The 24,696-nt window shown below is 39.1% G+C and overlaps 3 protein-coding genes across 3 annotated transcripts in view; 2 read left to right on the forward strand and 1 right to left on the reverse strand.

The window, feature by feature from the left end:
- Nucleotides 1-11,875, forward strand: part of LOC140950482 (coiled-coil domain-containing protein 39-like) — a 19,434-nt gene extending 7,559 nt beyond the window's left edge. The window contains exons 8-24 of the mRNA XM_073399717.1: nt 589-648; nt 847-978; nt 1,358-1,461; nt 1,984-2,155; nt 2,827-2,892; nt 3,409-3,498; nt 4,124-4,216; nt 4,520-4,591; nt 4,909-4,981; nt 5,244-5,308; nt 6,223-6,339; nt 7,393-7,484; nt 8,475-8,522; nt 8,693-8,848; nt 9,401-10,003; nt 10,859-10,965; nt 11,571-11,875. Of these exons, the coding sequence (XP_073255818.1) occupies nt 589-648; nt 847-978; nt 1,358-1,461; nt 1,984-2,155; nt 2,827-2,892; nt 3,409-3,498; nt 4,124-4,216; nt 4,520-4,591; nt 4,909-4,981; nt 5,244-5,308; nt 6,223-6,339; nt 7,393-7,484; nt 8,475-8,522; nt 8,693-8,848; nt 9,401-10,003; nt 10,859-10,965; nt 11,571-11,695 (2,175 nt within the window). The 3' untranslated portion in view covers nt 11,696-11,875. The remainder of the gene's footprint in view (nt 1-588; nt 649-846; nt 979-1,357; nt 1,462-1,983; nt 2,156-2,826; nt 2,893-3,408; nt 3,499-4,123; nt 4,217-4,519; nt 4,592-4,908; nt 4,982-5,243; nt 5,309-6,222; nt 6,340-7,392; nt 7,485-8,474; nt 8,523-8,692; nt 8,849-9,400; nt 10,004-10,858; nt 10,966-11,570) is intronic.
- A 707-nt stretch (nt 11,876-12,582) lies between these two features.
- LOC140951049 (lactadherin-like) lies at nt 12,583-16,963 on the reverse strand. The gene is made up of 3 exons (XM_073400271.1): nt 16,543-16,963; nt 14,262-14,575; nt 12,583-12,727 (listed from the first exon to the last, which is right to left on the reverse strand). Exons 1-3 carry the CDS (start codon nt 16,961-16,963, stop codon nt 12,587-12,589), a joined length of 876 nt encoding a protein of 291 aa, XP_073256372.1. The 3' UTR covers nt 12,583-12,586.
- Nucleotides 16,964-19,242: 2,279 nt separating this feature from the next.
- Nucleotides 19,243-21,921, forward strand: LOC140950391 (cytochrome b-c1 complex subunit 6, mitochondrial-like). Its single transcript, XM_073399607.1, has 3 exons — nt 19,243-19,354; nt 20,048-20,305; nt 21,672-21,921. The coding sequence occupies exons 1-3, from the start codon at nt 19,301-19,303 to the stop codon at nt 21,702-21,704; spliced, it is 345 nt and encodes a 114-aa protein (XP_073255708.1). The 5' UTR covers nt 19,243-19,300; the 3' UTR covers nt 21,705-21,921.
- Nucleotides 21,922-24,696: the final 2,775 nt, after the last annotated feature.

A 24,696-nucleotide genomic window follows, 5' to 3' on the forward strand; every position in this document is an offset into this window, starting at 1 on the left:
TTCCTGCCTGTTAGTGGGACCATGCAAAGTTGAGCCAGAAGATTGTGATTGATATTTTTTATGTTTTTAAATGGCTTTCATTACCTTTAGGGGACCATCTCTCTGACGACGAAAACAAGTAAGTGTGCAAGCAAAATGATGAGTTTAAAATGATGAAAAAGATGTTGTATGTTCGACAACAAAGAACAAATAAAAAGTAAATGCTGGTCATTTCTGAAAGCATCTTTTAGCCACGAACCATGAATTTCCCTGTCAGGACATTTCTTTGTAACTTTTTAGTTTTGGGCAATTTACTGTAGATTCAAGCAAGAATAATACAGTCTGAAATAACTAAAATAGAATAAGATTTATGTTTTTTTCTCATTCTACAGTCTACATTAATTTGGCATATACATTCATCATATTGTCACATAAACTTGTTATTTTGCTTGTGCATTCAGTAAGTTTTTTCCTCAATAAAGCGACAGTCCCCTAAAAGTAACAAAAGTCATTTGCTAACATTTCACAGAGAAATCTTGACTTAAGAGGACTCTATTATAATTCAACCATAATGATTACATAAAGAGTACATGATTTTTACTGTTTTAGAAACTTGCTGAAGTAAAACTTGAAGTGAGAGACAGAGAGGAACAAGTTCAAGAAAAACAGGTGATTTACAATTTGTTTTCTGAGTGTAAATAGTCATCCTCCTTGTTTTGCTGTATCACCAGAAACATGGAGATGAGAGGCTATATACAGTGATTAGTATGGGAATTCAGAGCCCTTGACTGACTTATTTTATATATTTTTAAGTATTTAAACTTTTCTAAAATTGTATTTTGTATTATCATTTTCTTGAAATGTTAGAAATTTTTGGAGAGTGAGCTCGCCAACAATCAAGAAAAAGAAAAGAAAGTTGGTATGGCTGAGAGGCAGGCTGCCAAACTACGACTTGAGTACCAGGACTCTGAACAGATCCGCATTCAGTTCCAAGATGAGGTAAATTTAGCTATTAAGAAGATTTACAAGGATGTTCTATGATTTGTTGGATAAGTTACCTTTCATACATGATAAATGTTGTGGAAGTCAAACACAAATTAATTTTTGAGTCACAAATTCATCTTTTCTATGTCGGCCTGAGAATGCACAAACAGAATCAGTGTAAGTTTTGTCTCAAAAGGTGACATTCAAGGTTGTGCCTAGAGGAAATATTAGGGAGTTAAAAGCAACAGGACAGCAGAAAGAAGAGGACAGCAAAATGTTTGGGTGAAAGACAATTTTTTAAAGCAATCAAACACTAATTTTTTGTTGCTTCAGAGATGAAAGGCAAATTTCATGGTAAAATTTTCTTTTATATTTTTTTAATTTCCCTTTTCAGCTTGATACCCTGAAATACACTGTGGACAGAACTGCAAAAGATTTAGATAGTACCCGACAAAAATACAATTTACTGAACAAGGAGGTTGCCAACAGGACAGAAAAGTAAGCTACAGCTTTGTTATTCATAAAAATAAGAACTCAACAAAATTTTGAACTTTTAGTTTATAAAATGCTGAAAACCAAATTGGGCCACGTGAAAGCATGGCTTAAGATGTTTCATTTGAATGGTGACACGATAGGGTTTCATCCACAGACTCAAAAGTTAGCACTACATACTAAATATCATGTGAAAGTACTGCTATAGACATTTCATGTGAATGGTCACACTGTAGGATTTCATGCACAGACTCAAAAGTTTACACTAAATAAATAGTACACACTATGTGAAAGCACAGCTGAAGAGGTTTCATTTGAATGTTCACACCATGGGATTTCATCCACAGACTCAAAAGTTACAACCATCATAAAAAAATGTCAGTTATTCACTCTAGGAGTAAAACCTAGGTTAAAAATAATATTATGTTGCATCTTTTTAATAAAATTCCCTCGTCTTTCTTTGCACCCAGTTTAATTATATTTAATTTCATGTTGGTGTTATCATTAAATGATAATAAATTTTATTAGGCTTGAGAGAGTTCAAAAAGAACGAGATGATCTGCATCAACAGCTGAAAATTGTGACGGATGAAACTCTTACTGCTGAAGAAAAAGCGCAGATGATGGACATGTTACTAAAGGAAGAAGAGGCTAGAATTTACGATGTGGAGAAACAGCTGAGCAGACTGCGGGAAACACAGGTTTAGTGTTAACTCTTTCAGTCCCCAGAGCCATCAACACCAATTTTCTTAAAAACATTGAAAACATAACCAAGAGAAAATGTTATGAGAAATAGGAAAATGATCATCTAAAGGAAAGTGCTTTGATCTTTTGCATCAGTATAAAAAACCTCGTGTAAGCCATATGGGTATGTACCGCCCGAAAGGGTATGGCTTTTGTGCCGCTTTGGTCTGAAAACGGGTAAAGACTTTGCCCACTTTGGTGTGGAATCGGATATGGTTTTGAAGTGTATGAACCTATTTATAGTTTTAATTCCAAATGAATAAGAAAGAAAGGGAAATATCCGAATTTGAAGTGAATTTTAAGATATCCTTTTTGTTGGCGTTCTTATCAAAGTAATGATGACATAATTTCCTAGAGGCCAGGTCTGAAAACAGGTGTGAAAACATTTTTTGGTCTGAAATAGGGTCAGGATTTGGCGAACTTGGCGGCACAACCCAACCAAGAATTCCCAGGAGTAACCCCCCCAGCCCCCTCCCCTGGGAGCAGCCCATCTACTCTTCTTCTAGTAGTATATTAACCTTTACCTCTCATTTAGAGGAAAATGCTGGTATTGATCCGGATTATTTGTATTTAATCCTAAAAATCTTCCTGTAATAAAATTACTGGTTCCTTTTTTTCACTTCTCTAGTTCAGAAAAACAGAGGAACTTCACCAATGCAAAGTTTTGGAGTCCAATACTGCTGCAGAAATTCAGGTAGGTTAAATCAGAAGGGTTTTATTTTCCTTTGTGGTTCACCATTTGTAAGCAAGTGGCATCACATCCTAGGTAATAATTAGTATTATTAGTGTCATAAAAAACTAAACTAACTATTTTACAACTCCTTTGCAAGCCAATTTTTCTTTGCTATAAAGCAAAAATGAATACCAGGAGATAAAAAAACAACTCTGTAATATAATTTTTTCTTCCAATGATGAGATTAAATCAACTGTAGCCTGTAGCAAATGTTTCCAACTAAGTTACCGTATCGCACAAAAGTTGGAGGAAGAGTCAAAAAAGAAATGGAAAAAGGGGGAAGGGAGGAGAAGCCTTGCCCTCCCCTTGCCCTCCCCCTTCACTCCTTTTTTTTTTGCTCTTGTCCCACCTTTCCGACGAACTCATGCGGAAACGCTAGTTGTGCAGGCTAAATCAACTATTATCTAATCTGATCTTGTCTCATCACTTTCTATAATGTTTAATACTTTTGTTTTTCTTTTTTGTGGGTGTTACCAGGGAGCTCGTGCAGCTAGTAGGAATTTAAGCAGCAAACTTCACAAACTCGACCAGGAATCACTTAAACAGCAAGAGATCATTTACATGCAGGTTTGTTTTTGAAAAAAAAAAAACAAACACCCCGCACATAATGAAACCTCAACAACTTAAACTTAGTTAGAATTATTGATAGGAAAGGTTGTTATGATCAAAGTAAGTAATGAAATGCAAAATCTCTAAAGGTGATTATGCTAAACTGTCCTACAAGTTGATTTTCCGTGAGTGACAAAGTTGCAAGTGCCAAATTACTCGAGAGTACTCGGATTTTTTCTTCCTAGCCGCCTGTGTCTTTGGCTGGAAAAAAAAAAACATCTTTCTTGTGTAATTACCAGGCTTGAGAATCACCATCACAGTAATTTCTACCAAGCTGCAAGTATTCTGTGCCGGGTCAAGTTTACAAGGACTTTTAAGTTATCCCCCAGGTATTGTCTTTTGACAGTGGCCTATTGTTTTGAGACAGTACTTGAGATATGATTAAGACTGAGGTGGCCTCACGAATCCAGACTTCGATTGAGGATTCCAAGCAAAAACGAAACCTTACAGAAATTCTACTCTTTTGTATACCGGTAGTCCCGTTTTTGATTTGCTCTTTTAAGCAATATTTTTGGTCAGTTTTTGGTCAAGGATTAAGCACTGTACAATAATCAATAAAATAATTATTTTTGGATGGTCTTAGGATTTTCAGCTGCAGCAGTTGGAGCGTAGAATAAGCCGTATGCAGGGAGAGCGAAGCAATGAAGAGAAGCTGCAGCTTGAAGCCAGGATCAAGGTAAAGCTTAAAACCAACTAAGATGGTGCAACAACGCTAAAAATATGAAAGCACACTTTATGATCAACACATTGGCCCCCGAACTACAACGGAAAGACGTCTAGTATTTATTCTTCAGCTAATGGTAAACCTGAATCGGTGGTTTTTACGCGAATTTTTCTTAACGTTGAAATTATAAAAGTACATTTTCTGATCCACACATTAGCCCCCAAACTACATACACAGCACTGAAAAATACACAGCAATACTTGTTTCATTATAGTTGCCAAAGCGATTGAAGTTGGTTCCGTTTGATTTTTGCAGGAGCTGATGTCGCAAATGGAGGAACATAACTCAACTCATACGTTACTCAGTGCTCAAATGAAGAACTTAAATGTAAGTTTGTTGTTAAATCTAAATTTCTATGGCCTTAAAGGCAGGGGCGGATCCAGGATTTTTTTTAGGAGGGGGTGCACTCGTCTCTTGCTGTACTTAAAAACCAATAAACCACATAGTTTTTTTTTTGCAGCATACCAGTTGTATTAGAAAACCGCACGTCATCTCAGGGGGGGGGGGGGGCGCATCCCCTGCACCCTCCCCCTAGATCCGCTCCTGTAAGGTGTATTTTAACTGACACGAAGGTGCAAAAAGCGTTTCAAGGTTGTCTTTTCTGTGCCTGAATTTTTCTAATTTACCATGCTTTTGTTTCCAAGGATGATCTTCGTCGTGCAAACAGAGATTTAAATAAAGGAAAGGATGACATGAAGAACCTCACAAGCAAAATTGGTAAGTACCTCTCTGAACTGGCAACCCAACTTTTAAAAGTGTTGTGAAGTGATGATCTGAGACTAGGATTTCTGCTTGTGCGGTTTGACCTTTTTTCAAAATTGTCGTTTTGCTAATTTTTCTTTTCAGTCAGATAAATATATTGCAAATTTCGTCTACCTTGGAAAATAAGGTCTTATTTCTTTGATTCTTTTTCTACACGTGTGGTGCCTCTAATCAATCACTAGAGGTGTAGCTAAACGTTCTTTCCCTTTTATTGCAGAGGAGCTGAATCTTCACAATGACAGTTCAGAGAGAGAAAGGAAGAAAGTTGTTGCCTTAAAACAGGTTTGTTTCTATTTCGTAAATCCTCACTAATTTTAGTGGCTATTAGAGGCATAGCGTAAGTACGCAAGTCTGTAACAAAGCGTATAGGTCCGTAAACAACTCGTATAGCTGTTTATCGGCTGCAAAAGATACCTCCACGAATCACCTGGAAGCGCAGTGATCATAGGGCTTCAACCAGGTCAATCTTGAAACGGAGATTCCACATTCCGGTGCGAAAGCGGACGATCTTGTTTTGTTTTGTTTTTCTCTTTGTTATATATGTTGTTGTAACCTGAAATCAGGCTCTATTTTCGTTTCGCTTTGTAAATAACATTCCGGCGGACATGGTAGTGGTAGCAGTTAGAGAGAATGTATGAGAACCACTCAAATTGGGCCTGATCTCAGGTTATTCTTGTTGTTGTTCCGTTACACTGTTGTGGTAATTCTTTTTGTTTTCAAAGACGGGAACAGCCATGAATGCTAAAAAGAGATACGCAATTTTTTATGGGGAAAAGTAAATTCTTAAAGTCTACGCGTAAATGTATAGATTTAGTCAGGCAAGCAAAGCGTCCGTTGATATATTTGTAATAGAAGCAATGAACTTTAACGTAATAAACCTAAAGCCACGACAAAAAAATCCGCAAATTTATACTGAACTTAAGAAACCTACGACTTAATTTAAGAGGGGGTTTGGTGATTTGAGAAAGAAAAATCCCCTGAACACACAGACATTAACGACAAAAATATTCCCGTACTCCCCGAGTCTGTACGGGCGTCTGGCGGGTGGTGTACGCGGACGATGGATTTCCAGTCTCTATAGCAATGAAGGCTGCGCTGCACGCGCTTCGCGCGCTCGGAAGCTCCGCTATTAATTGCTCCCGATAGATGAATCATCTGTGCGAGTCCTTTAATTCGTCTTCATTCGTCTTTTGTAGAACCTGATGGTGGATGAGAACATTCTAAAGCTTGAGATCAAACGACTCAGAGAGACTCTCAGTAATAAAGCAGATAATGTGCTTAACCTTGAGAAGAGAAAACTTCAGCTAGAAACGGTAAGTGTTCGTAAGTTACGCGTCTTTCCTTTGCAACTAAACTGCTTTTGAATCTGAAAGAAATCCTATAGCCTATTAAGGACTATTTATTATTATCATCATCATCATCATCATCATTATGCAAAAATTACAGGCAACTATACAGATAAAGGTGACGATTCGCGCAGACGATTTTTAGCGCAACACAGCGTTGCGCTAAAAATCGTCGTTTTGAGAATCGCACCTTAACAGTGAACACAAGAATTGAACACAAGTGCCTACTTAGCAAGAATACACACATCTACACGCCCAACCCACACCCACGCGTTTATGATACTGTTTACCACGCTTTGTAAGGTAGTTGTAACGTTTGAGTCTTGATCAATGAAATCTTATAGTGTAACCATTCACTCAGATGAAAGCTTCGGAGCGATGCTAAAAAATATACTTTACTTGAGTGTCAATGTATTTAGCACGGAAGTACTAATTGAGGACACTATTTTTAAGTCTCCAACTGGAGACAGGTCCGCCATTTTACGTGGTCATCCGAGCCACGAGAAGGTCTGGCCGTTTGGGATCAATTGAGGTTTCTGGGAAACTGCCCACCTACCCCCCAAGTCAACATTAACACTTACTTCTCACATAGGGCAAAATGTTGGATTAGGGGAGGAGTAGGTGGGCAGTTTCCCAGAAGCCTAAATTGACCCGCCGTTTGCAGGGCAAAAGCAGTGAGTATTGGTCCGGCCCTGGGAATCGAACCCGGGACCTCCTGCTCTACAGTCAAGCGCTCTACCGACTGAGGTCTTTTTTTTTTTTTTTTTTTTTATAACCAAAGCTTATAGGTACATCGATCGCGGCCGCCATCTCCTCTATTTTAACTTATCACCTCTCGCTTGGAATCATTTTTTGACTCGCCCCAACTCTCTGTCAGTTTCAACGTTCAAGATGGCGCGAGAACGTTTTTAATAGTATCATCTTTTACACTGCAAAATACGCCTGATTTGCAGGTTACCGACTGTACCAACCCGATACTTGGATGTGATGATTGACTGATTGTTCCCTCTGTCATTATAGGCAATGCAGAAGCGACGTCACGAAATAGACATTCATAAAGACATGTTAAGAGCGCAGATCAAGTCTTCTGAGGAAGAAAGACAGACAGTCAGGTACAGTAGTGGAGGGAGGACTGGGGAGGAAACGTGAAAACCTGTGTTATTAAGGGGGTATTCGGGTGTTTAAGGAAAGGCGTTTTTGAGTGACGTAAGACAACTGGAAGTGAACCGTTTTTGTGATGGGTTTTGATATGCAAATTTGTCACTCGTTCACTTTGAGTTGACTGAGATCGGCTCTTCGGCTCCTATCCGAACTCGCTGCCCAATATGAAAACGACATAGTTTGTTGTTGCCGAAGGGCGCCTGAGCTGTGCATGCACTCACGCATCCTCGTGAGAGAATCAAACATCTTTGCTTAAGCTCGCTCTTTACCAGGTTCCATGACTTATCTTATGAGAGAAGCCCCGGGGAACGAAGTTACATCAGTGAAAACCTAGGACAAAAACCGATCGTGGGAGCATGGAAGGTTGCAGAAAACGGAGTAAATGTGTATTAGAGAGGGGAAAGGTCCTTCGAAAAGAATGCAAGATCATCAGTAGGAAATGGAAGTTAGTGGAAACTTCTTTCTCCCATGCCCTCACCTCTCAGGGTCGGCCAGGGGGGTAGTAGTACACCAGTATACCCGAAAAAAATTCGCCAGAATACCCAAAAATACCCAAAATTCATCCAAATATACCCAAAATTAATCGAAGGTATATTTTATACCTGAAATTCAAAGAAAGTAATATACCGAATACCCATATTTAAGCTGCAATATACCGTATACCCGATTTAAAAAGCCCCTGTATACCGTATACTCCAAAACCCTGGCCGACCCTGACCTCTAGTGCCTACAAGAGCCGAAACAGTCATTTTTTGTCATTAATCAGAATCGTCACCAAATGCTCGAATATGGGACAAGCACGCGATGGTAAAACGCAAGATGTTGACTTTTCTTTTGGGTTTGCTGGATTCAGATTCTACTTACGCATTTTCTTTCCTTGAGAACACAACCTTCCTTACTTTTCTTTTGATGATAATATGGTTTCATTTTTCATCTTGCAGCTCAGAACTTCACGAACGGATATCCAAGATCGACAAATTAAGAAAGAGGTATGTAGTTTGTCATCCACAATAGATATAGAAAATTCAGTGAATCAACGCAAGCACAACTCAAAACACAGGACGTGTAGCCAAAAGAAAAAACGCCCCAGAACTTAACTCGTCTGAAAGTGCAAAACCGAAGCAATTATGGAGTTACATTTCGTGTTTTCTTACACCAGGTACGAAATTCTGATGATCTCCATGGCACCTCCCGAGGGGGAGGAGGAGAGGTCTCAAGCTTATTACGTCATCAAGGCAGCCCAGGAAAAGGAGGAACTACAGCGAGAAGGTGACGAACTGGATGCTAAGATAAGGAAAGCTGAAAAGGAGATCAGGTTAGATTGACTGGCTTTCTCAAAGTTAAGTTGGTCGTGATCCGCTTCGGCTTCATCATCATCGTCATCCTCATCATTCTCATCATCAAAAATAAATTTCCATTATTTATCTCGCCAGTATTTATAGCATTAATGCTAGTTGGGCTGAGCAAATGCCTGAAACAAATAATTCAAATTGAACTTAACAGGGTTAAGAATCCCTGGACGGAGGCAAACCAGTCGGCTATTTACAAGCGTGGACGAGGATTTGAACTCGGGACTACTGAGAGCAAATCCAGCTCAGTAGCGGTCAGAGCGGGACCAGCGCTCCAACCACTCGGCCACGCTGCCTCCGATATATATGTACATCATCATCATCATCATTATCCACCACCACCACCACCATCATCATCAACAATAGTTTTTCTTGAAAACTCATTTTCGTCGTCATTTTATCGCTCTTAGATATTAAAAGTATCGTACTTATCTTTAAAATCAACCTCTCTTAACCGACAGCTCTGATAATCTGATACTGATCAAACTAGTTTATTGTATTTTTTCTTCTCTTTATAGGGCGTTAGAGAACACATTGCGTTTGATGAATGGACGTAACGAGACTTACAGGAAAAGCTTCAACAAGGTAGACGAGATGAGTGAGGAGTTTGACGAGAAGCAGCGCTTGGAAGATCAGATGCGTGCTGTAATGGACAAATACAAATACAAACGTCGGCAAATTCGCGAGCTTCAAGAGGATTTGGGCTCCATGCAGAACACGCTGGACAGTTTAACCGCAGACGAACAAGCTTTGGTTGAGGTTATCACTGAAAAACAAGCCAAGACGACAAATTTACAAAAAGAGCTAGACGATCAAAAAACTAAGAAGGACAGGGCCTCTCGCGAGGCCGCTAAAATTGCTCGCACTGTAAGAAGCGCGAAAAAGAGCCCAGGAGAACTTCATGAAGAGAAGGATATGGACTTGAGAGAGTTACGAGAGTTTAACACGCGCACCATGAAACAGATGGGTGAAGTACTACACAATTACCCGGATCTCGCTCCCAGTCTCCAGATTTATTTTAGCCAGGCCGGGTTACCTATGCCGCCGTCCCCAGGACCCGGGGCCTCTCGGCCTACATCATCGCGCAGTTCAAGGAGCTCAGGAACGGTCTCGTCCGCCCGGTAAGATTGGAAAAACATATTTATCCCTTAAAATATCGAGCTGAGTACATGTAATTGTACTACAAAGCCTTTTGTGTTTTTCTGACATCACAAGATTTTAGACGCAGTACTTAACAAAATTTAGCATGGAGTTAGTTGGAGTAAGTAAGTCGCCTAAATTGATTATTGAATTTGAAGAGAATCTGTATCGACATCGCATCTTTACCTCCTGTATCAAGAGAGTTGGGAGCTCACAATTTACACAAACCACCCGAGTGGAAATCTTGTACATAAGCATAAAACAATATAATATATATGGTGGGAGAGGGGAACGATCCATTACAATGTATATGTTGTAGTTAATTTTTTATTTCAGTTAATTTTTATTTATCCATTGTTTTGGGGTATGGTAATGCATGCTAATGAACTTAATACGAAGGAAAAACAAAAAATAACGGAAATAAAAAATTAACTGCAACATATATATTGAAATCAGTTGAATAGACTAAAAAATGCAGAAAAATTGCTTCCCCTCAAATCACAGCCCATATTAGCCCGCGTAGCAGGCGCTTGGAAGTAGTGGACACAAGAAACAACGGGCGCGCAAGAGGGAGACACGCGAGGGGAGACGTAGCACCCCTCGCGTGTCTCCCTCGCGCGCGTTCATTCTCTTTTTCGCCCATTACTTCCAAGCGCGTGCTACGCAGGCTAAGCCCATATTTTCTGAAGCTTCCCAATAAACTGAATGGCGCGACTCATTTGATTTTCCAACCGGAATTTCCGGTTTTCCAATGCAAATTGTTAGTACCCCAGAGGCCTTTGCACTTGAGTTGTATGTTCTTCCTGTGACTGGTTTGTTGAATGATGGTCTTGTAGATCTGATGTATCCACCGGAAGTCGGCGTGGTGTTGGTACAGTAGATATTGGAGCCTTGGCTCTCACCGGAGCTGCGAGTCCAACAGGGGTGGGGAGCCCTAAACCAGGTATGTTATCTTAACAAAATGCGCATGTCCAAAAGGATAGAATGCCAAACTTACCGGTTCTTTGCTTCGGCTTCTGCTGTCAAAAGCTTTTGAATGCATCCCAAAAAACTGTCTACGTAGACTTCCAGTTTAAAAAGGCGTCTAAGCACTACAATTTCACTCATATAGTAATATTGAATTGGGTAATAAAGAGTATGATATATTTCGTTTTGTCTTTTTGAGAGACTTTATTACAATAGTTGCTCCTTTTATACGACGAATAATTCCTTATTTTCCTCAAAGATAGTCATCATCAGCGCAAAGGCGACTAAGGGCGACGCGCTGTCTGTCTAACCCGCCCTGTTTAGATAGAAAAAGGCGAGGGCGCAAAACAATTTCCTCCCGCGACGCGAGGCGGGGCGCCAGTGGAAAGGAAGAAAGAAGGAAGTGTAGAACACTCTCACGTATTTATTTCGCTAGCTCTTTAATCCATGAGGAAAAAGGAAGTGCTTGAAGGCTAGACTCCGTTATTTCTCCAACGTACGTTGCCTTCGATTGATCTTTTACTAGGGTGACAGCACGTGAAAAGTTTAGTACAATTTTTAACATGTTTCATTTGTTTTCAGGTGTCTCTCCAACGGGAAGTGCGCGGGGGAAGAAGTCAAGTTCCAGGCCGGGCTCCGCAGCTGGGTCCAAGGCCTCTTCTCGAGCGAGCAGCGCGGCCAGTCGTCGAAGCACCGATCGGCGTTAAATCACGTCTTTTTAGTGCTGTCCTTTTCACTTAAGAATTCTCTGACACCCATTGTCAGCCTTTGAAAATTTTGTACATATACTTGTAAATACTTATTGACCTTATAACTTTGCAAAATTCATAGTTGGTTGTCTTTTATTTATCTGCAACAGAATTAAAGAGTGGATCTGAAGTTTTTGTGCTTTTGTCTTGCTGCGTGTCCTGTATTCCGAACAGTGGCACGGGTTTGAAAAGGGAGGGGAAAGGAGGAAATTAGGTGCGTGAGGAGCACGCGAGCAGATGAGAGACGCGCAAGGTACTGGAGCCACGAAGCTCATCCAAACATCTTTTTTAATTGGCCTTCGAAAACACACCTCCTCTTTTCTAGGGCTAAGGACATTAGTTGTGTCAATTCGTATATTGTTTCATTTTGAGAGGTCTTAAACAAATGCCCATTCACCCCAACTAAACATGTATAATTAAACCACTAGGTTTTTAAAAAATGGAAACAAACACGAAAAACTGGAACACAGGTTTTTACACCGAGGATTCAAATTTGTAATTTGCACTAAATTTCCAGTAAACTTAAGTCAGTAAGCAGCGTTTTATGAAGGGAACAATTTTAAACCGCGTTTAACTAAACAGCTTTCAAACATGTTTAAGCTTACCCGTCGGAAACCTTGCTTATAAATGCATGTCTGCCAAAGGCTATCCTGTGAGCAGCGGTATAAACCACTACCAACACGGTAAACCTTGGTAAACCATGGCTAAAGAAGGTTATGAAACTACAACTTGTTTTCAAACTTCTGTTTAGATACTACGACAACTTTGTCGATCCTTTCACTTTCAAAAGGAATTTACGTGACGGGCATGGTCCCTGTCAGACGTCCTTTCACTTCTCATATGTCGGCTTCAGCTACAACCGTAGACTTCCACTCTCAAGGCGACCTTATTTTGCCAAGCCCTTGGTACAATCCGTAAGTACATTGCTCGGATGGGGCGCTGGAGCTGGTTTGTTACCACAGTATTCCTGTCCGTGTTACCAACGAATTCCTAGAACATCATAAACGGCGAAAAGGTGGTGTTTAATTTGGACTAGAACAGTGAAATGGTAAACCAAAAAAAGATATTTTCTCTCGGTATAGCTCTGGCCCTGAGGAAGGCTAATTTTGATAGCCGAAATGTTGTCCTATAATAAATCAGCCCTTTGACGAAGAGCCAGCCTTTTGTTTTAGTGAAATGGTGCTTATCAACATTTTAGATGAACAAGTTAAATTTAAGTGATCCCCCCGGATTAATTTAGGTTTCTGGGAATTTGCCCACCTACCCCTTCCCCTAAGTCAACATAAACACTTACTTCTCACTTAGGGCAAAATGTTGGGTAAGGGGAGGGGTAGGTGGGCAGTTTAGAAACCTATATTGATCCCCCCCGTCCCCGTGCATCCGTGCTTCGACCTAGGGGAGCAAGCCTCATCCATTGATCACACCTGGTATAAGGATCGGGCTAGAGACTTCATCGGCTTCTCAGTTTGCCCCCTAAAGAAGAGCAACTTCCCAGGCCCTACCGATCGCAACTCGAAACACGTAACCGTGAAGAACCAATTGACTGTGCGGGTGAAATAATAGGGAGCTTGGACTTGAAATGTGAACTCGCGCAGGTCCAAACTATATCGCGCTTATTCCATCTCGTTCTATTCGTCAAATTTTGGTAAATTTTTTGGGGTTGAATTTTTTAAGGACTGTCTCGAATTTCAGGAAAATAAAAAGAAAGTTGTTGTCTTGTGTTCACGTTCTCCAAAAAACGTGAAATTAGGCATTTTCACATCGTAGTCGTGCACTAACGGCAAAAAAATGTACAAAAAAGGCGTGTTGTTATTTTGCCAATCTAAACCTTGAGCTTTTTTTGCCGTTCTCGTTGCCGTCGCCGTGATCGTTGCTTAAGCTTCCTATTGAGTTCTACAAACAGGGCAAACTATTAATGCTTCAGAAAAAATATATAAATCGCGTTTGAAGAAAATATTCTCTTCAAAAAAGATCGACGAAAGTTAGCTTGTAAGAGGGATCACCATTTCATTTTTTTCAGCGCAAGGATACCAACAAGAGGCCGAGTTTGATACTACGGAGCTTAAGGAACAACGACGACGACGGCAGTCGAAACATCAGTAAAAAAATGAATTTGCGTCCTTTCAAACTTTATAGCGTCTATTTGGAAGCGATCAATTCGTCAAATGTAGGCGACTTTTCCTGAAGATGAATTCTTAAGGGCTTTATCCAAGTTCAAATACAGAAAGAAAAATTTGTCGTCGTATGTCCACGTCCGCCCATACAACGTCGCATTGGGAGGTTTCACGTCGTACTCGTGCAGTGGACGTCAAAGAAATGTACTAAAATCCTGATGCACGTGTAGAGCTTTTGTTTTGCTCATAAAACCAATTGTTTTTTTCCGTAGTTGCTTAAGGCCCCTACTCTCGTCACAACTCGTTTCCAGAGTTCTCTCCTTCACGACCTGTGACGAGTAGGAGAGAACCCTCGAAACGAGTATGCATAAATAATGCTGTCTCGTATCAAGTTTGTATACAGATCTCACCTTTCGTGATCCGGGATATGATGCAACCTCGTAAAACGACCACGTAAAACCATCTAGACTGTACTGGAGATAGTAACGATAAATCCACCAATCATGATGAGGGTTTCCCTGAGTAGCCACGCCTGTAATAAGCTTTGAGTAGGGGTGGAAACTAATCTGTAGGAATTCTTCGCTAGAGTACCCTTCGTTAGCCCAGGATGTGTTCGCGTATAGCCTCGCATCACGAGGCGCGAAAGGACTGAAGCTGGATGAGGCGTTGAAGTTGAGATCAGAAAGCTCATGGTTACTCAGACCCAGAGAGGAAGGATTGCAAACTAAAAAGGTAATGACGAAAATTACGATTGCTTTAAGAGGGCGATTCTGTATGCTCAACATTTGCTGGAAAAAAAATCATTTCGTCGATTACTAGCCTGTGCGCAGATGTCTCCCGAGGGAAATAGGAGACGTCTGCGTGCAGGCTAATCGATAATTTAAAATTTCGCTATAACACAGAATAGTTGTTTTCCAGGAAGTACTAGTTTATGAGCACTCTGGACAGTTATATCGCACTGATCATAAGCTTCAGCTAATTTCTGCTTCTGAGGACTGGAGGGTCTATAATATCCCCAGGCCAAAGACAGAAGAAGAGACAATCGGAGTGGATTAAAGGGACTGGTTCACGATAATGCGCATGTGTTAGTTCTGACAGTAGCTGATTGTTTTTCAACCAATCGGAAGCGAGTTAAATGCACGCAAGTAAATTTACAAAATTCAAATTAATTGTTCGCGACGCGAGAGTATTTCCGGGCATTTGGTTTGATTTTATTTATCCCCATAATTCAAGTTTATTCTTTGCTACTCCTCAGATATATGTTGCAGCCGATAAGAATAAAATTTACAGCCCTGTCCTGCTTTGAAACAAACATTTACCAACGTGTATTTTTACGAGGTCGTATCCACGCTAACTAAGCGGTCACCTATCGGCAAACAAAATTTGTAAACAAACATCTTATTACTGTTCTCTCAGTTCGCCTTATATAAACCCAAAAAACATACAAATAACGCTTGACCGGTGACAAAGGCACACAACATATGAGTGCAAAGATTATCCTTAACTGAGCATAAATTTCAATTGCTTATCAGCAAATGAACAAATTCATTCGCGTTGCATCGGGTCAGTGTTCCGCAAAACAAATGTTATCGAGTAGCACACATAAAGAAACTAGATTATAAACAGAATATTCAGGCAATAATTTATTTTAAAAACATCAATTCTTAAACATATACGATGGTAAAGCAAAGATACAAGGAACATTTCAAGTGTACCAGATCGGTGAAGATCGCGCGGCCTGTTGCGGTATAACTACAGGTCGGAGTCAAAAATCAAATCAAAGTTGAACGAAATCATACCTTTAACCACTTTCCAAGTGTCCTGTATTCTTTTCGTAAGCCACACACTACTCCTAGAACCATACCAGATCGATAGGCTAAACTTCTCTATCTCCAAAGACTCTTGAGAACGTCCTGTTGCCGGACGGCCACGATGCTCTTTTGAACCTCATGATCAAAACATTATTTTTTGCGTCTTCTTAAAACGTAACCAGTCAAACGACACAACCACACGTTAATCACCACTACCGAAGTATAACTAGACCAGTCAAAGCGACGGATGTCCGAATAAAACGAAGGATTTTCAAAGATTGTACCGGTAATGGCGATTTCAAATTTAGTGTTGACCCAACAAATTTATTCTGAAGAGAAAAACGACGCGCATGCGCATTATCGTGAACCAGTCCCTTTAAGGGGATTAAAACAAGGGCTTTAATATCTTTCATCTTCCTTCATTTTTAAGAATGGGACTAAACATAAGGGTCTCGGTTAATTTGTGTAAGTATAGAGTGTCATCATTGTGATCATCATCACCACCATCATCATCATCATTATCGATATCACCATTGTCGTTGTTTTTGTCGTTTTCAATATCACCGCCATTGTCATTTTAATTATCATTAATAATGGTCAATTCGAAAAACGAAGGCTGCGTTTTGGTCACTCTGGAAAGGTTAGCGAGAATTTTCCATATTTTCATTCAAAAGGAAGAAGCGTCTTTGTCTTCGTTTCAAGTTATCGTGACTGCTAAAGAGTCAACGCAATCCTACTGTCACTCTCACCCAGGCTCCTACGGCTCAGAAAACTGAGAACGAGGCAAACGTGTCCTTATAGTTTAACCCCTTTTACTACTCGTGGGGGCATTACTATGGTTAATTTATGAATGCTGCATGTTTGCATTTCATTTACTCACTTTCGCATGTTTCTCCGCTGTATTCAGTGGGACAAGAACATTCAAACCCAGGCGCGCGGTCAAGAATCTTGCACGTCCCATTATTTTGACAAGGAAAGGCTTCACAAAAGTCGTGCGGTGGTTTCAGCTTTCTAAAGTATACCGCGCCGGGCATGCTCTGGAAGTTTTTGGAATCCGTCAAACTGGTCGCGTTGTTCAGCTCGCAGGTCTTGCTGGGAATGAAGAAATTGAAGCTGTAGCAATACGGATCAGCATCACATCTTGAGGCGCAAGATTCAAATCGTATCTCGGATATTCGTTCGTGGATATGGCTAAAGAGGGCGTAGTCGACAATCGACTCCACTGAGCGGCACTCGTTCGAAGCGGTCATTCGGCTCTCAAAAAACAGCAACAGATGGGCCAATAGGACTCTTCTTGACATTTTGTTCTGCTTAAAACATAAAAGAATATTCTTTTTAAAGTGTAATCAATTTTCCTGTTTTGTTCATGAAACGTAATTATTTGCTTCGAGCTTGATCTTTTTAATGTTGAGACATGCAGTTAGAAGACCTTCCTTACTAAGTTTAATGATGTTGTAACGGCTGCATTATCATTCTGTGAAATAACTAGTTTTCGTTGTGTAATGTTTGTACAAGCACATCAGTGGCAAATTATCGTTTTCGCAAAGTAGCGATAATAAGCGAGTTGAGTGAGTTAGCAACAGCAAGTAAGTCAAACCAGGGCAAAACTTCGTCCCAACGTAAAAGTGTGGAAACATCATATCTTCGTGAGTTTTTTAGTCTTTTGTAAAAAGGCAATAATTTTCCTTTTCGAGTCCATATCCGCGCAAATAACTAAAGCACTACAACTAAAAAAGGAGACGCTTATTCAAGCACGTCGGATCCTCAAATAATTTCGACTTTTTTCCCCACAAGTTCATATGTTTGGTGCCACACATTACGATTACCCTAATCATAACACTGCATCTGCAACTTAGAGTCCATTAGTTTCGTAGTTAGATCTAACGACTTACACCAAAACTGACTTGATTTAACTTTGGTCCAGGATAGTCAACAAACGACTCGAAAATGATTTACACGAATCGCAGTGTCTGTTACAAGATTTCGAGTTTGTCCAGGTGTGTTTTTCCCTCGCAGCTCACACGGAAAACAATTAGGAACGTCGCAAAGTGTGAAATTCATCACACAAGTACAATATCAATGAGATCCTGAATTCTGACAGAAAACTCGTATCTTTTTTGGGAGGTGCTTGTCTTTTGGTCCAAATATGTGTTGGAAGAGAGCTGTCTACGATATTTTAAATCATTTGCTTGAAGTCCCGACAACTGACTAACGTGAAAGTATTTAAGATTGATATGTTCCAAGAAGAATATCATGAAGATGTTTAGTCTATGACTAGGCCATTTTACACCACTTTTCAAACTTCAAATATAATAACTGATGAACGGCACAAAGATAATTTAAATAATACAAAAACTTTCAAGTTTTAGGTATTTTTATCTTATCCTGTTTGATCTGTTATAAAGCATTGAGAACAATCTGATGAATTTTTACATTTTATCGCCGGTCTTAATTAACACTTACGGTCTTTTTTCATTTTATCAAGATCAATAATAAGATACAGTAATAGCTGTTAATGCATATTGCATCTTTTTGGGATGTAATTAGTAAATTTTGGAGATCACACTCGAAGTTGGTTCAAAATAAAAAGGGGCTTTACTGTCGCTCTCATTTCTATTCCTTTGGATTTGTATCGTAAGTGGATTAAAATTGTCTTTTACCAAATTGAAATTAGCCAAAGAGTTCTGGCTTTCTTTACTGCGAAGTCAGTCTTCTCCTTCATGTATAACGATGGCTCGAGGAAGCTATAAAAATACTTAACGAATCACCTTCAACACATTAGTCAGTCTGACTTCCATTTCGTTTTCTCGCAGTGAGCTCCTAAGACTTCTAATGTTAATGGACTCAAGTTCTTCAACTCTTGAAGGACTTGAACTAGAGATGGCTGGATCATGGCCCCGTTCTTTTTTCAGTTTACGTGTTTGGTCGTGTTTGTAAATGTTGACCTTAACTTCGTATCGGTCCTCAAAAACGCAAGAAATTACTTGGCCAATATACTACCATCTTGACCTAATAAGCTTGTTCAATAACGCATATAGAGAGAGACCGTCACCACTGGACCGTAGCGTTTGCTAGCTCTTGGAAATTTTCATCTTTGTACACGGCTCAAGAACAACGAAAGAATAACACATGATTTCATCATCGATCATCAGCAGTCGTGAAAAGGTGATGCTTTACTGAAGTAATAACTGTAGCTTCTTAAAACATACGGTTGCCTTAACAGTTGCCCGAAAAATTATAAAGGTTGCTTTTGCAAGTGTATGTTGCATATTCAAGGTTACGATAAAAAATGCGTTGACTTTCCACCGCTGTTTGTGTTTAATATACGGCGTCGTTTTAAGAACAGCTACTATGGCATAAAGAAAAAATTTCCTGATACAACATAACCTGTTGGAGAGTGCACCTGTTTTTTTTTTTTTCTAAGAAAGAAAGAGAGAAAGAAAGACATTCGATTAAAAGGTAGACATTGTCTTCTGTGTTTGTCATTTGGTATCATCTGATCGCCTTCGCACGCATTTTGTACCTACATTCTTTGCGTTATCGTTTACCCAGAATTCTTGACCAGATGGCGAGTTTTGCCGGTAGGCTTGGTCACTAAGCAAGTTACACGGGACACTGGCGCTGGATCGTGACCGAAGATGGTTTTGGACGAAGAAAAAGCGCTTTTAAGCGAGGAAATTGTCGTTGAAAAGGTTAATTTTACCCTCTTTTATCTGCTGTATCATTTTAGATTCAGAATAACTTCAAGCTGTGGTATTTTAGCCCTTTATGCCCCTATCAGCCCTATCGATTGTGCTGACACAATCAGGCAGTGAAACCGGCGTCCACTATAATGACAGGAATATCAGCTTAGTATGACTGGATTTTAATTTATTTGATTGGTAAACTTACGTTTTTTAACACAAGATAACAACAAATACTTTCATTTCTATTTATTTACGAAATCGTAGATGATAAATCAACGGAATAAGTTCTAAAGTGGAGGTTTTATTGCCGTTGTTTTAAATAAAAGGTTCAGAGTTTAATTTGTGATTGCCTAGAGCATGAGTGATATTGTCCTCAATCCAGCGTGGTTCATCTGTAAGCTGAATCTTCTCTTTTTTAACAAGTTTATTGTAGGTTTGAGTGAAATACCAACCACGATCGCAAAAGTCAGAGTCTTTTAATTTTTTTGACTGTGAATACAGGAAATTAAGATCTGAATTGGCAAGAGTTGTTGGCCAAGATTGAGAAGCGGACAAAATTCAGCCTATGAAATTGCACAAACTATAGCTGTGTTGTAGACAACTTAACATGTTTTCATAAGATCTGACAGTGTCACGTGAATAATTGTGATGGTGCTTTGCAGCTAATGGCCGCATTGACCTCTGCTCTCTCTGCTATAGAATGACGATTCCGACCCAGAAGATGAAGGTGAACAGGAGGAGTCACCAGAGGGTGGAGACGAAGATGATGAAGAGGAGGATGAAGAAGAATTAGAAGATCCCGGGGATAAAGTCAGAGAAGCATGTGCTCAGCATAAAGAGTGTGCTAAACTTTTTGAGGAATTAGAGGCTTGCAATAATCGAGTGAACAGCAAGTCAAATACAGAGGAGATATGTGTACAGGAGTTGTTTGATTTCTTAGAGTGCCGTGATAAATGTGTAAGTACTATTAGCATTTTTTGCTTCTTGTTGAGGTTTGCAATGCATAGATCCAGAAAATCTTCATACTCCTCTGTGGAAGTGATTAGAAGTTCCCGTGTTGGAAGGGATCTCTAAGACCAAAAAAATTTTTAAAATGTGGGAAGCTACTTGGAATTTCTAGAGGGGTAGTGTTGCACAAGAAATTTGCTTCAACTAATCAGAAACACCTACCCGGATCTGGGTAGTGACACGTCATCAGTATGGAATTTCTACAGTCATTCCTCAGACATCATTTCACCCTGGAAACTAGTGGTGGTGTTGTGAAATGTTGGCTGTTTTCTCATGCTATAAAATTTGTAGCCTGCGTAAAAAAACTCTGACATGTATTTTAAACTCTCCAATTGTTGGAAAAGAGCTTTTATTTACTTGGAAAAAGTGGGTCATGACAACCTTTCCATAGAGAACTTTTTCTAGCATTTTTCATAAAAGTTAATTTTCTGTTGAGCATTTGCCTTTTTGAGCCACTATTTCAAGATGTTCTTGCAGATGAGCTACATCCCCTTTGTTAAAGGAGCTTTGTCATAAAATTTAACAAAATTCTAGTAAGAACTGCCACCAAACTAAGTAAAACGTGAAATAACTGCTCAGGGCATGAATAGAAGGTATAAATAACACAACAAAACACAAAAGGAGGAACAGATGGACAAACTTGAAGAAGATTGAAACAGAAATGTATTTTGAAAACTTGTTAGCCTAACATTTTTTCAAAGTGCACGTGCTTTGTTTGTAACATTTGAAGTACTGCCTGAGAGTCATATTTGTGTGACATGAAGCTGTGATTTTGCCATTAACACATAACATAAGTTCCATAGCATTTAATGACGTGTAAGTGACATTGTTGACAAAATGAACTAGACAGCTGTGACGCAACCTCTTAAATTGAAATATTAAAATTTTAGGGGAAAAAGTGCAGCTGGGTGCTTGCAAGGAAAGCGGTCATTTCAATACAAAGTTGTTTTGATACATACTGAAGCAGGGAAATTGCACAAAAATTTTGTTAACTTCAAGTTTAGTTTGCATGTGAACAAGAAAAACATTTTGGGTGAATATTATTGCCAAGAATGTGGAACTATTTACACCTCTACGGAATAAACTTGTATCGAGACAACTTTGTACCGAAATGACTGGTAACTGGTTGCAATATTATTTCATGTGACATCTGGAAATATTCATAACATTATTTTTTAGGCCTGGTTACTTGCTTGTTAAAGCAGCAAGCATAATATTTTGTTGCATTGAACATCTTTAAGTATTTTATCATTTTGGTCTCACACTGTTCATTTATCTTACATTGTAAGTCTTGATGTTTATTTTGTTTTTTCAGCTTGCACATAGTTTGTTTTCAAAAGTAAAGTGATGAATATTCATGCAAGTATCTTCAATGTTTGTGAGAATGAGGATGTTCCAGCTTGATTGCAAAGATGTTAAAAGTGTCTGTTGGGAACACTGGCTGTTTGGTCCTTTTTCATCTTTTTCCTGAAATACCATTTTTATTTTAATGCCAGGAATTATTTACAGCTGTCTGGACAGTAATGTGCTTGTTGAATAAAGGAGATGTCATTTTAAGATAATAATGTTGTCATCACTTTGTGTATAAGTTCGTGTAATGACATGATTTTTTAGTGAAATTTGATATAATCAGCACAGCTATTAAGGTGAATCTCCCTTTTGTGGGCACGAATAATGTCATGATTTGGTGGTTTCTTACAGCAGAGGGCTGCAGGACTGTCACTATTAGCTAGGGGCCAGGGATTTTCCCCAGCTTCTATGAGCATAACCCCTGGCTACTTTCATAAGAAACAAAAGTAATATAAAACCAGAACTTCTTAGTTGTTCAATTCCCTGCCTACTTATTTCATTTACCCAGCAAATTCAGACACATGGCAGTGTGCAAAGAAAGTGGTGTCCGATAGCCCGGGGCTAGTGGATTTTGCTCTCAGGCTAGTGAATTCTGTTTTTAACTTGCCCGACGGGCAAGTGATCTTTTTTGAGGAATTCAAATAACAGAAGAACGGTGAGATCAATTCTGCTCTTCAAAAAGCTTTTGGGGCTAGTTGAAATGACGTCTGTGCTAATAAATGTTAGCTTCAGCTTGCCCGAATGGCAAGCTGTAAAAATGATTTTCTTTGCACCCTGCATGGGGGCTGATCTGTATTGCTGTGTTATGTTATTTCACACAATTTAGTTGAATGAGGTTTTTATCACAACTGATGACAGTAAAAGTACCAATGTCTAATATTATGACCTACATAAGGTGCTATGAATAATAATGTATAATGAAATTTTCACATAAAAGTCAAAGTAAGCTGAAATGCAACTACTGTTCTCAGTGAAAGTAGTAAATTGCTCAAGAAATCTTTCAATTATTGAATTGAACAAATTTATCATGTAATAGCATGAATCTTGAGGTATTTTTGTACAAATAAAACATTTTCCCACCAAAAGCCTCTGAGCGGAGAAAATTTTAAAATCTGTTATCAGAGGGAAACAACTTTTACAGTTACCCAAGAATGTTGACAACTAACTGATATTTTCTTTCATAAATTTAAAGACAAGTTTTTCTTTGTGGGCTATAGCAAATCACTTAACAACTGTTCCCTCAGGAAACTAGTGAATTTTGTTTCCCAAGAATCTCAATGTTTCCTGAAGCAGAGCTGATGGCAACTTTGAGATTCTTTGGAAACAAAATTAATATTGTTTCTCTTGGGACCTGTCATCTAAAATAATGAGGCTTAATAGCAGCAATGAAGACAACAGCAATGAGAAGCATGTGCAGCTTGCTCTGCATGTATGCACAGGACAATGAATTCTTTTTTCTCCTTTAAAACATATATTTGGTACACACGAATTCAATTCCAGGGAAATTCGCCAACAGTTGACATTTTATTAAAGAAAGTTGGAATAATCCTAACGATCTCATGAAAGCAGTATTCATCATGGATTAATGTTTAAAAAGGGTTTTGTTTTGACTGCTTACTGGAGGTCTTCATCAGGCAATAGAGTCGATTTATCAATCACCAACAACCACAGTGGTACAGTCCTACTCAGTATATTGACACTATAACTTGATGAAGAACCAGGCCCAGTTGGTCAAAAGGTGGACAGTGCTATCTACCGGTTAAATCTCTATCTACTGGATAACACAGTTGGTTTCCCTAATACTTATTTACTGGATAGTGATTTATCCGGTGGATAGCGCTATCCAGCTTTTGAGCAACTGGGGCCTACAGTACAGAGTGAAAATGTCACAATCTCAATATATAAGTTCCAATCATGAGACAAATGATCAATGAAACCATCCTGACAAAGTTTGTAATGTTCATAATGAACATCACAACTATTACCCTCCTTGACCTACTGAGCCCTTAAGGCAATAACAGGGAGCTTTAGCAATGATGACATTAATATTAAAAAGACCTCATGCATTTGATATATCCAAACATTGTTAGGATGGTTTCAGTTAAATTCATGAAATTCATATTGCTCCAGATACCATATAATTTCTTTATTTAAACCCTTAGATACTGGCTTCTTTGTTGTCATTGATACTGCAATTGCATTCTTGGAGACTCTGGGTAGCTGATTGAGACAGGCTATCTGTGGGTGAAATTGTTTATAAGAAAGTTTATAAGAACAGGAAAGCCCCCCCTCCCCCCTCCCCCTGTAAGTGCAATTAAACATGATTACAAGAACATGCTACCCTTGGCCTGGTCCCAGAGGTTTTTTTTGAGGTTATTGTACCTGCACCATTAATTTCATTAAATAGTACTAGCAAACAAAAATTTGTTGTTGATGCTTTTTGAGGTGAACAATTGTCTATCCTTTCAAGATATACCACTTTTTTGCAGAGAAAAAAATTAAAGAAAACTGCTCTTCACAGCTACAAACATTTGGTCATATGTTTGGCCATTTTTGTTCCCTAGGTCTTTGGCTCCCTAGACCATTTTTACTTAATCAAGGCGCAGATATAAAAGAATTTGAATAATTGTCATGTTCTATTTAAAATAAAATTGAGTGTCAAGTCTTCCGCAGGGGAATACTCTGGCTCTAAATGTCCAAAAGATGAAAACTGAAAGGATACTCATGAATCGGCTTCAAGAAAAAAATTAACAAATTTTTAAGACTCTATCTTCTCTAAACTTCTAGTCGGCAAAGATGTTTTTATCAGTTCTCCGTTAAATTTGATTTCACCTTGAATCTAAAAGATAAGTCGCATTATGTCCAATACTAGCTCTCCCCTCTCCCCCACCCCGACGTTTCGGCAATTATTGAATCCCATAATGCAACACTTGCCCCTGGAGACTTTTGGGCCTCCCCGCATGTTCGGTTTCACTATAAATACGAGGCGA

This window comes from Porites lutea, chromosome 10 (genome assembly GCF_958299795.1).
Source record: "Porites lutea chromosome 10, jaPorLute2.1, whole genome shotgun sequence".
Lineage (NCBI taxonomy): Eukaryota > Metazoa > Cnidaria > Anthozoa > Scleractinia > Poritidae > Porites > Porites lutea.

Coding starts and splice junctions, on each gene's coding strand:
- LOC140951049 (XM_073400271.1), bottom strand. CDS start 16,963: ATGTCAAGAAGAGTCCTATTGGCCCATCTGTTGCTGTTTTTTGAGAGC. Junction 14,576..16,542: donor CAGCGGAGAAACATGCGAAA/GTGAGTAAATGA, acceptor TTACCTTTTTAG/TTTGCAATCCTTCCTCTCTG. Junction 12,728..14,261: donor CATATCCCGGATCACGAAAG/GTGAGATCTGTA, acceptor ATGATGTTCTAG/GAATTCGTTGGTAACACGGA.
- LOC140950391 (XM_073399607.1), top strand. CDS start 19,301: ATGGTTTTGGACGAAGAAAAAGCGCTTTTAAGCGAGGAAATTGTCGTT. Junction 19,355..20,047: donor AGGAAATTGTCGTTGAAAAG/GTTAATTTTACC, acceptor TCTCTGCTATAG/AATGACGATTCCGACCCAGA. Junction 20,306..21,671: donor TAGAGTGCCGTGATAAATGT/GTAAGTACTATT, acceptor TTGTTTTTTCAG/CTTGCACATAGTTTGTTTTC.